Genomic DNA, 12,220 nt, shown 5'->3' with positions numbered 1-12,220 from the left:
ACAAGAATGAAGAATGCTTTGTAAAAAATAAAGAAGAGATAACTATTTCATTCATTAAATTTTTTAAAAAATTATCCCAAATCTGGGGAAATAGTTTTGGCCTTATCTTAAAATGCTCCATAAGTCAAGAACTGAAAAATATGACCAGGCCAAGTAACTGAATTATCTGTTTTTGTTGATTTGATTATTTTTTACCTCAGTCAACAAAGTTAATAGGCACTTATCACGTGCAAGGCACGTTTCCATAAAATGCCTATTTTGTTTTAACAAAAGGGTCACGTGACAAGAAACACAGAGGAAACTGGAAAGCAGTTCAGCAAAAACTGGGTTTAGACCAGTATCTTAGACCACATGACACAATAAGTTCCAAATGGATTCTTAATTTAAATATAAAAGATCACATTATCAAAAAGATTGAAAGAAAACTGTTGGAGGTATTTTTTCACAACTATGACTGAGGATTCTTTTATTTTAATTTTTTATAAATACCTTTTGTTTTCATATCACCTTTATTTCTGAATGTATTACTTCCTTTAATGCCCTGCCCACTGAGCTATCCTAGGTAATAACAACAACAAAATCTGAGAAGGAAAAAAATGCAATTCAGCAAAACTAACCAAAAGGGAGAGAGTCTGTCACCAAACAAGGGTTAGAGGAGGTCCAAAAAGATGTAACAATTTCAATTACATGAAACTGAAAAGTTTTTACAGTTATAAAATCCTTAAGTAGGACAAGAAGGGTAAATCTCAATTAGGAAAAGGTTTTTGCATCAACTATCTTTCATAAGGGTCTCATACTCAAGATATGCAGATAAGTGACACAAATATAGAAGGCCAGGAGCAACACCCTCATGGAAAAGTGCCCAAATGATAGGGACTAGTTTTCAAAAGAAAAAATGCAGATTTCACCTCTGAGAAAAACTGCTCCAAATCACAGTTTAAGAAGTGCTGAAGGGATTGTGAGTGGAAAAAAGTTTAAGAAGCCCTGCTCTAAATCACTAAGAGAAATAAGAAGAAACTAAAATTACTTTTTAAGTTTCAAGTCACAACCAGCATATTGGCAAAGATGAAAAAACATAGAAATAGGGTGTAGGGACATACTAATACTGTTATGGGAATTCTGAATTGATCCAATCATTCTATGAAGTAATTTAGAATTATATTAAAAGTGTCTAGTGACCAAAGACAAAAAAATCTTATTTTAAAATATTCATAGCAACACTTTTTAATGGTATTAACAAATCAATCAACACATTTTCATCAACTAGTTCTCTCTGACACTGTTGATCACCCTCTACTCACTGATACTCTCCTCTTGAGAATAGCCAGACCTACTTCTAGCCCAGACCCTACAATCAATATTGAGGGAGAGAAAGCCTACCTTCCTCACCACCACCAGCAACAACTGTCACCAACAGTCAGGCACAGGAGCCTTAGAAATGACAGCTTCTCCAAAATTTGTGGTGTCAAATTCAGATAGAAACTGTTATCCCTGCAGCTGCATATGGACTTAGAAAACACAAGTGAATGTTATATAATAAATGTGTGTATATACATATACACATATATGTATATACATATACATGTATGTATATGTGTGTGTTTATTTATTTGGTTAAGCATTTCCCAAATGCATTTTAACCTGGTGCAGAGCTAGGCCTGGGTTTCAAATATGACGCTTTTATCCCAAACCACACATCTTATTTCCTGCCCAACTCTCACAGCCATTGTCTGGGGAATCAACTCCAGTGGAGAAGTAGCTGTCCCTACTAAATGCCACATACACAAAGGATGACAAGCCAGCCCAGCCTACCTGAAGCAACAAGGCAACCTGAGAGAGAGCGTAAGCAGCATTTGTCTCAAGCAAGTCAGAGCACCACAACCAGCACCACCTTGACTGCGATCTCCCCCATCACATCCTGAAGGAGACAGCCCTGGACCCTGACCCCAACAGCCCTGGGCGTGATAGTGCTTCCAGTTCAGTGCTCTCTGGCAGAGGGAAGCAACCCCTTAAGAGAAAGAGCCTGAGAACTGCTCCTGTACAGGTGCATTCTCCATCACAGTTCCTGATGATCCAAAAAAGAAAATTGTTACCAAAGTCCCTGGCATTAGTATCATTTTATCAGCAAAATGAAATTAAAAAGGCATTAACATATACTTTGCCACCACACCCTAAGGACCACAGGACTTTTCCATCTAACTTGCAGCTAAAAACTTCCATACGTACGTAGTCTCTCCCATTAGAATATGAGCTGCTTGAGAAAAGGGACTGTCTTATTTTTCTATTTATACTCCCAATACTTAGTACAGTGCTTTGCCCAAAGTAAGAGCTTAATAAATGGTGCATTCATTCATCGTTCTCTACACTTTCTTGACACCGTTCCCTTCTGGTCCTTCTCGTATGTGTCTGACCACTTGGTCTCTTTTCACGGGTCTTTAGCCACAACACTCCCACTAACCATGAATGTCCTTCAGTACCCTGTCCTAGATCCTCTTCTCCCTCTGTACTATTTCAACTGGTGTTCTCATCAGATTCCATGACTGTGATTCCAACTATCATCCCTACACAGATGATTCTCAGCTCTATTCATCCAGCCCTAACCTCTCTCTAGGTCTCCAGACTAACTTCTTCAATTGCCTATTAGACATCTCTCACTTGATGTTCACAGACAGCTTAAACTCAACATTCCTAAACTGCACTCATCTTTTCCCCGAATCCTTTCCTCTTTCTACTTTCCCTACCACCACTGAGTGCATCCTCATCTTCCCAGTTACACAGACTCACAGCCTAGGTGTCGTCATTCTCCTAACTTCCCCCATAACCAATCAGTTGACAAGTCTTGTTATTTCTACCTTCACTGTACCTCCTATATTTGTCCCCTTCTCTCTTCTGACACTACCCTCAGTGCTCTTTACTTCACACCTTGCCTACCGCAGCTGGTTGGTTTCCCAACTTCAAATGTCTCTCTCCACTCAGCTGTCAACCCTATCTTCCCAAAGCACAGGTCAGATCCTCCAGTGGCTCCCTCCAGGTTCAAACAAAAAATCTTCACCATGGCTTTTAAAGTTCTTCATAAACTAGCTCCTTCCTATTTTTCCAGTCTTCTACCTTTAGCAAAAACTGTCTTTTGCCTTCCCTTGTATCCCCCAGTGCTTAGCACAGTTCCTGGCACATAGACATTTAGTATTGACTGACTTTACTCCCCTCCAAGTATCCTGCAATGACACGGCCCCTTCGCATACAATACTCCATCTCCCAAATCCAGGTGTTTTTACTGGCTGACTTGTGCCTGAAATGCTTTCCCTCTTCATCTGTACCTCCTGCCTCTCTAGAGTCCTTCACCTCTCAGCTAAAATCCCATATTCTCCAAGGCTTTCCCAGTTCTCATAATCTCCATGCCTTCTACCTGTTGATTCTCTCCACTTGATCCTATATATATCTTACTTGAATGTAGTTGTTTGCACATTATTAGACCAGAACTCCTTGAGGGCCAGAAGTATGTTTTTGCCTTTCTCTGTATCCCCAGCACTTAACACAGTGCCTAGAACAGAGAAGACATTTAATAGGTATTTGTTGTCTTGACTTGACTTGGTTGAAGATCAGTGGAAACAAAAAGAGAAATGATATCTGAACAGGGCAGAATATTCCAGGGCTACTGCAACTCAAGGGCCCCCTTCTACATCAGTGGTGTCAAACTCAAATAGAAACAGGAGCCATTAAAACATACAAACTGACTTAGGAAACCCCATATTAGCATCATCTACACTGTACTGTATTTTTATTTATTTGGTTAAATATTTCCCAATAACATTTTCATCGGGTTTGTGGCCATCTGAGAATGCTGAGGCAGCATGTCACAGAGGTTTGATACCTCTGCTCTACATGAAGCCTTTCCTGAGCTCCCTGCACTCCATACCCAAGCCATTAGTGTATTCCCTTTCCAAGCTGCTGTGTACTTTGTGTCTTATTTTGTAAAACTTAAACACATCCATATTGTCTTCCCCAATAGACTATAAGCTTAGGGATTGTTTAACTTTTTTCTGCGCCTTCCTGGGGCTTAGCATAACAACTAGCACAAAATTATTGCTTAACACATCTTGATTGAGTACGTCTGTTATATACTTATTTATCTTGGCCATCAGCTCCCTATTGGTCGTTTTCATTCTGCCCTTTCCAGTCTACCATCATTCTTCTTGGCAGAGAAAACAAGGAAAAGAGTACCAGTGCAGCTCAGCTTCCTTTCTGTCCTCAGCTGACTTAACCCCATCTGTAACGAGCGAAGTCCTATCCCTTCTTTGAGACTTCTTTTTCTCCCTAACATAAATTTTAAAATCCTTTGTGTGGTTCTTTGCTTTCTCTACCAACCCCAATCCCCTCTGGGGTTCAGGCCTCCTGCCTCTCTCCATGGACCCCACTTCAGCAATCTTCCTTGATAACCTGATTTGCTTCTGCCTTTTGTTCATCTTATTTTTTTTTTTGTTTTTTGCTTTTTGGATGGGGGGAGGCTGGGCGATTGGGGTTAAGTGACTTGCCCAAGGTCACATGGCTAGTGAGTTTTAAGTGTCTGGGGCTGGATTTGAACTCATGTCCTTGTGACTCCAGGGCCGGTGCTCTATTCACTGTACCACCTAGCTGCCCCTTATTCATCTTATTTAAAATCTAAAGTGGATTGGCAAGTTCTCTGGGCACTCACATCAATCTCTCTGAGAAACTTTTTTTTTCCTCCTCATGAGAATGATTTTTCTTTGTGTCTTTATAACTTCCCATCCTTCTTGGGTTAATTTCCCCAATAGAATTTTAGTCTCTAAATCCTAACTATTCCTCTGAACTCTTTGAAATATGCTCTCCCAGGATCTAGGTCACATGTCATATTATTCCAAGCTTTCCTCTTCAAGTAATAATAATTACAATAACACTAATGATAACAGTAACAACATCTATGCTTTAATACGCAGCATCTAATAAATGCTTCTTGATTGCTGACAGACTGACTGAATATGAATCAGCAGTATGATATGGAAGGCAAAGGTGCTAATGTCTGAGAAGACTAGACTCTGAGAAGAATGACATTAAGAATAGGGGAGGTTATTGTGCCATCATATTCTGCCTTCATCAGATCACATCTGGAATACATGTTCTGTTCTAGACACCCATTTTGAAAGAGACACTGACAGAATAGAGGATATACATAAGAGGGCACCATGATGCTATGTTCTGAAGGTACTTGGGCTGTTAAGCCTGAAAAAGAGAAGACTTAGAGAAAACACGATGACTGCCTTCAAGCATCTTAAGGGTTATTAAGAGGAAGAGCAATTAGACTTGCTTTGCTTGGCTGAAGAAAGCTGTGCTAATAGCAACAGGGAGATTGGGGAGGGTGGTACCATGTTACTCAGCTCTGCTCTGATCCCATTTGAAGGACCATTTTCAGTTTGGGAATACCACATTTTAAGAATAATAATAACAAACTAAAGAACATCCAGAAGAGACCTTGTAATCACATAGAAGGAGGAAAGAGGAAATGTTTAGGAACTAGAGGAGATGCAAAAGCCACATGACAACTGCCTTCCAATATCTGAAGGGGTATCCTATGGAAGAGGGAGTAGACTTGTTCTGCTTGGTCCCACTGAGCTAAACTGGAAGCAATGGGTGTAAGTCACAAAAAAGGCAAATTTAGGCTTAATGTGAAGAAAATTTTGCTAAAATTGGAGCTATTCAAAAGTGCTATAGGGTGCCTTTGGAGGTAATGGGTTCTGCCTCACTGGAGATATTCAAGCTAAATATCCACTTGCTAGGGATATCAGAAAAGGAATTCTTCTTCAGTGAAGGGTTTGACTAGATGGTTTCTGAGGTCTCTTTCAGCTTCTAGACTCTGTTTTTCTATGTTTTCATCTTTGCATGCCCAGGACTAAGCCTTGCACATAGCAGGTGTTTAATAAGTAAACTAAAGGAATAAAGAAAATAACAAGCAAAAAACACATAGCTGCAATATGAAAGGTGAAGCTTTGACTATCATGCATTTAGGAGTTAAGAGAATACTGAAAACAAAACATCATCATGTTGGAAATTAAATTTTCCATTCAACTGTCCAACTTTTCCAAGTTGAACACAATCCCACGTTTGAACAGGAAGTGTGACTTTTTCTAAAAATCACAAATGCACATTTGTTCTCTAATTACTACTGTGAAAAAAAAAAAACAGGCACACAGAGAGGAATAGAAGGTCTGAAATGGGACTAAAGTTAGAACTTCAAAAAATTAAAATAGATCACTTAAAAAAGTCCATTTCTTATACCTAAAACAGTTAACTTGATATAGTAAAAAGAATGGAATGGAAATCAAGAGAATCAGAGGAAGGAATGTTACTAGTTACCTAAGTCTGACTTCCAATCTCTTAAAGGAACTCAGGAACTCCTTCTATAACATCTCACACTTGAACTTTTGAAATAACAGGATTTTCCTGCAAAAAACTACTAATTTCAGGTGTGCAACTTTCTAACTGTGCCCATCAACAAGTCACTTAACCTCTTCGGGTCCCAATTTCCTCATCTCATTGTAAAATGAAGAAGTCAGACTAGATGCTTACTAAGGTTTCTCTCAGTCCTAAATCCCTATGATTCTACTTCTACAGTCAAAGTGGTGACACACCATACAGAGTTATTGTACTTTGAAAATGACATTTTTTAAAAGCCTGCTTCTTTTGAAATTGCTGCCACCAAGTGGCAGAAGTTCTTAAATCCAAACTCTACAAGGAAAAAGTTATAACTTACTCAGAAAAAACTTTCTGATTTAAATTGAAACTGATTGTTTCTCTGTAATAGTGATCACTTTTCATGTTAGAAGTTGACTACATGTCAGGCATGGCCAATGCATGCATTGTTTTGCTTGTACTTCTTTATTAGAGAGTAGAGTTCTTTAAAAGGAGGAGTCATCACAGGGGAAGAGACAGAGGTTAAAAAATAACCGATAAAAAATTTAAAGATGCTGAGAATAAATTTCTAGTTTGTTCTTCCCTGCTCAGGATATCTGCCTCTGGGAAAAGACAACTAAAGATATCAAAGTTTAAAGGAAAAAAAATTTATTTCTTTGTTCTGTCTCTTGGATTTTCCTAAACTTGGAGTCATGGAACAATTCTAATTACAGGATAAAAGATTCTCATTTCTTCATATTTGGAAAAGACCTAAGGCATATCCTTCTATATCTCTATCTTCTCTGCCAACCCATATAGACAAATTTTATTTTTCATTAGGGATGACTTCCTGCCAGACAACCTATTTCAGGTTGTTTGTTCATCTAAAGAACTGTGGGCTCTCTTGGAAATAATAGGCCAAAAATCATACTTCCTGTTAGCCACAAGAAAATATCTACCATGATTTAGTAAAGGAACAAACAAGACTGAATGCAGTATTTCACATGGGCTTCTGCATAATGGAGTGGGGCTAAGAACAGAATAAATGGTTACCATAACAACTGTCAGTCATGTTGATCATGGATCAGTATTTACATACTTTATCACTGAATTTGGGATTTGTGTAGAACTAATGAATAATTTATTCAAATAGATCCTGATAGAAACTGAATATGTGAAGCCCAATCCTTTAGAGTTCCTCTTTTGCTATAAAAAGGTGATAACAGTTCTGTGAACAACAGGAATGGTACTTAAGTTTTCTCCCACACCAAAGCCTCTGGCTTTGCACACAGCCTATACCAAACGAACGTTTGTTGGAGTGTAGAACAGTTTGCAGAGGCTAGGATGGGTCAAAGGGTGGCCCCAACAAGTTCATTAGTAATAACAATAATAACTTCACTGGACTGTTTTGCTGGTAACAAAGGAATTTCCTCATAAGTATTAATATTTCTACTTTACAGAAGAAAAAACTAATGCTGAGAGGGGAAAGAATTGACTAGTCTGCTATGGCATAGCTTACTGACTAGAAGTACCAGCATTCCCATGCCCTTTGTAAACCATCTCACCAAAACCAACAACTACCTCATTGTGGTAGGCCAAGGCAGAGAGCCCTGCCATCGCACAGAAGGGCTGAGAGAATTTTGGGGGCCTTGCTATCACCCAGTAGGGTCGAGAGAATTATCTTACCCAGAGGCTTATGAGTTAAAAAGAGAGCCGGGGACTCAAAGGATGGTGAAAAAGAGAGTCTCCTTTGTTGTCTGGAGTGCCGGCCTTTTATAGGACGCTTCCTAAAGGCTCTCCCCTGCGGACATTGCGCACTACAGTGTTCCTAGGCCGGGGGCAAAAACACCAGGCTCATCTCAAGGATCCAATCCTCACGTCTGTGTGCTTGAACTCTTCCCTGGGGGATGGGGAACCCATCCAGGCCTGGCAGCAAGCCCTTTGCCTGAGGGGGTTATTCAGCCATCAGGGTCAGGGTCTCACTGGTCTGTGGTCCTCAATACCTCATCTGTGAATAAAAGGCTAGATAACCTTTCCATCGGGGATAGTTCAGGTATATTACAATTTTGGTTAGAGGAAAAAATATGAATTAGTTAACTTCCAGTGGTCCTGTCTGGTCCAGTTTCTCTCAACATTTGATGCACATTATTGATAAGATTTTGACTTTTAGAGAAATGTACAATTATAAATTATTTAATTGTGTCCCATACCATAAAAATCAATGAAAGAACACAGCCATTTTAGAGAAGAGAGGATGCTCCATTGAGCTGAGTTTACCTTTGACATCTGGCTGAAGTCCGCAAAGCCCTCACTACTACTGAAGGCACCACTTCCAAAGGGGTCTAAGGTTCCAAAAGGATCTGTAAGTTGTACCAAGAAAACAATTTTGTATAACTGTAACATTTCTTCTAAGAAAAACTGAAAAATCACAAGCTTTCCACCTTAAATAACCAACAAAGAAAGATAATAAGAACCTAGTTATACTTATGTGTTCCTTACAGCAAATCAGAAAGCAATTCCTCAATAATAGTCTCCAAAAATTCCTACTTTAATTAAACTACCAGTCACTTCTTGAACATGACTTTTAGCTATACCACAAGATTCTACACAACTCTGAGAAAACATCTGCATTTCAAACCAGCCATAACTGTATTTAATCAAAAGAAATTATGTATATCTTCTGCAAACACTTAACTGATCATGATGAAAAATACAAACCATATTAGGGAAAAAAGGGTAAAAGAGAGAGGTAACACTTCAAGGGTAAACTTTTTTCCATAACATTTGGACTGAAAGTTATTTAATGCCTTTTAGGCCTCTCTGCTTGGTCATGACTGATCGTGAATAATATGCCACAGTGATGTTCCCACACATGCTATCTCTCTGTATAAACAGACATGGCCCAGCTGCTGGGCAACTAAGCTCTCAAAAGTAAAGAGAAGTTTTTAGAGAATCCTTTTCATTCTCAGCACCCTGATAGTTTAATTATATTCTGCAGTTTTCACACTAAAAGGCTCTAACAGTCCAAGCCCTTCACCAATAACAACGCAAACTTCTCATTTAATCAAGCTCTGAACTTTCTGAAGAAATGGAACTGAGCTAAGAGAAGGAGCCTGACTGGCCCAACAATTAGTGGGTGCCTGAAGCACAGGAAAAAAGAATCTTTTCACTTAAATTGTATTCCCAATAGCATATTTTCTTTTTCAAAGCTACTGTTTCTTATTGATGAGTATAATCAGATAGATGATACTAACTTTAAACTAATCCTCTAGCAAGGGAGAATTCTCTTTAAAGAGTAAGTGAGTAGGGGAGACCAGGTAGCACAGCGAGTAAGAGCACCGGCTCCAGTGTCAGGATGACCTGGGGATCGAATCCAGGCTCCAACACTTAGCACCTACCCAGAAACACCTGGCCGTGTAACCTTGAGCAAGTTACTTAACCCCAATTGCTTAGGGGCGACCAGGTGGCTCAGCGAGTAAGAGCACCGGCTCCAGTGTTGGGATAACCTAGGGATCGAATCCGGGCTCTGACACTTAGCACCATACCCAGAAATAACTGGCTGTGTAACCTATAGCAAGTTAATTAACCCTGATTGCTTTAAAAAAAAAAAAAAGAGTAAGTGGGTAGAGGTGCTCTCAACTTTCACAAATTTTACAGATATAAAACACTGATAAACAAGATGTTATTGACATCAGAGAATAAAAGAAATATTTTTTTAAAACCCTCCAATTCATGCATGCATATGAATGCATTGGTAGTATTATAAGTCACTTAAAGTTTTTTAAAGGAATAGGAAAGAAAGGAGATTTCCCTCTTACCTGTTCCTTTTGAAGAGATACTGGAGGATGAAAAAGGATCACTGACTTCAAAGGGGTCAGGCTAAATGATGCAAAAGGAAAAATGAAATGCAATTAGTGACTGCATGCATGGACTAAAGACTTCTACTTGATAATTATGCAAAAGTCACAAAACACACTCCTCTACTGAACATTTATTAAGTGTCTACTGTGTACAAAACACATTCAAGATACAAAGCTTAGACATTTACCAATGGCCTCTTGGAACATAAAGTCTAGTATAAAGGGGTAAAAGACAAAAACTACAAATCCCAATTCTGGGCATTTTCACTGTCTCTTCTATGCCTGCAATTTCCTAGCTAAAATCCCATCTTCTGCAAAAATCCTTTTCCAATCCACCAGTGCTGTCATTCTATCTACATCATCAATGCACACAGTTGTTTGCATACTGTCTCCTTCATTAGAATGTGTACTCCTTAAAGCAGAGACACTTTTTTGGCCTTTCTTCTTATCTCCAGAGCTTGGCACAGTGCCTAGAATATAGTAGATGCTTAATAAAGGCCTGTTGACAGAATGAAACACAGATAACTAGAATACAATATATAGTATATCCCCAAATACTTTTGGGACACTTTGTAGTAGAAGTCTTAATGTAGGAGGTGGCATTTAAGCTGGCTGATAGAAAGACGTGTAGGAAATTCAGCAGGCAAAGAAACAGATGGAAGACATTCCCAGGCATTAGGGGAATGGCAAAAGTAGTCATAGGGACAAGAAAAGACAGCTAATATAGAGCAGTCCCATTTGGCAAGAGAGAAGCCTATGTCAAAAATGTAATATGAGAGGACAATAGTATGTCTACACCTTAAATTATACAACAAAGTAGCAATGAAATCTATTTGGTACTGATTAAAAAAACACTTTTTAAAAAGATCAGTGGGGGCAGTTAGATGGCATGGTGGAGAAAGCACCAGCCCTGGAGTCGGGAGGACCCTAGTTCAAAACCAGCCTCAAGATGCTTGACACTAGCTATGTGACCCTGGGCATGTCACTTAACCCCAACTGCCTCACAAAAAATAAAATCAAATAAAAAGATCAGCGAAACAGATTAGATTTTTTTAAAAAGACTAAGAAACAAATGAATCTAAGAATATAAATTTCCTAAAGAAATCCTTGAAAACAGTTAGGAAAACTAGAAAACAGTTTGGCAGAAATGAGGGTTAGCTCACTAGCTTACATATATCACAACAAGCTTAAAGTGGATACGTGACTTGAAACTAGGTCATACCACCAAAAATCAGGAGAGAACCAGGTCAGGTCCATAGCTAGGAGTGAGAGGAGAGTTTCTTAATCAAATAATGAATGGAAAGAAATAATCCCAGAAGATGTTCAGTTGCTCAAATGCATTTGTGATCTCATCACTCCAGGACTTCCTGACAAGCCAGATCACAACCTATCCATGCCTATCACTCCTGTGTGACTAGACCCAAGGGATCCAGCCCCCGGGGCCAGGAGGCCTTCCTTGCTTTCTTCCCACACTGCAGGGACACCAGTAGGACATTCTGCCTGTCTCATCTGCCATCCAATATTCTTTTCATAGGACAGGCCCAACTTCTCTTCTTATGACATCACTAACCCATGCTGCTGTCTCCAGCCTCTGTGCTTCAGAGCTTCTTGTTCACTGTAAGCTACAGCCTTCTCACACCCACCATGCCTCTCTTTATTGCCCTAAATATGAAACTTCATTGGCCAGAGGCAGTTACAGTAAGTTGTCTTGTTGCTATCTAGCAGAACCTATGGAATATTAGTGTTGAAAAGGGTGAACTTTGCTTTCATGAGAAGCTTGAGGTTAGTAAAGGAGCCCTGCAATTTCCCAAAAGCAATCCAGTCTGCTTTCCTCTTCCTACTCAATTATGGGCCCAAGTCATTGTCCATCCCAGATACACATATTGTTGGAGAGAGTTCTCTATGCATGCTGAAACCTAGGCTGTTGGTAGAGCTGAGAAATAGTCCAACCACCA

General features: G+C 39.3%; 1 protein-coding gene across 5 annotated transcripts in view; it reads right to left on the bottom strand.

Moving 5' to 3' along the window:
- EPS15L1 (epidermal growth factor receptor pathway substrate 15 like 1) overlaps positions 1-12,220 on the bottom strand; it is a 130,408-nt gene that overhangs the window by 48,743 nt on the left and 69,445 nt on the right. For all 5 annotated transcript variants that reach the window (XM_069102115.1, XM_069102116.1, XM_069102118.1 and 2 more), the window contains 2 exons: positions 10,224-10,284; positions 8,683-8,765 (listed from right to left, as the gene is read on the bottom strand). In XM_069102115.1, the coding sequence (XP_068958216.1) occupies positions 8,683-8,765; positions 10,224-10,284 (144 nt within the window). The remainder of the gene's footprint in view (positions 1-8,682; positions 8,766-10,223; positions 10,285-12,220) is intronic.

The sequence above is a fragment of the Petaurus breviceps genome, unplaced genomic scaffold (genome assembly GCF_028583685.1).
Source record: "Petaurus breviceps papuanus isolate PSGF00001 unplaced genomic scaffold, PetGlider_PUasm1.0 523, whole genome shotgun sequence".
NCBI lineage: Eukaryota > Metazoa > Chordata > Mammalia > Diprotodontia > Petauridae > Petaurus > Petaurus breviceps.
This window is presented reverse-complemented; position numbering and strand designations above follow the sequence as displayed.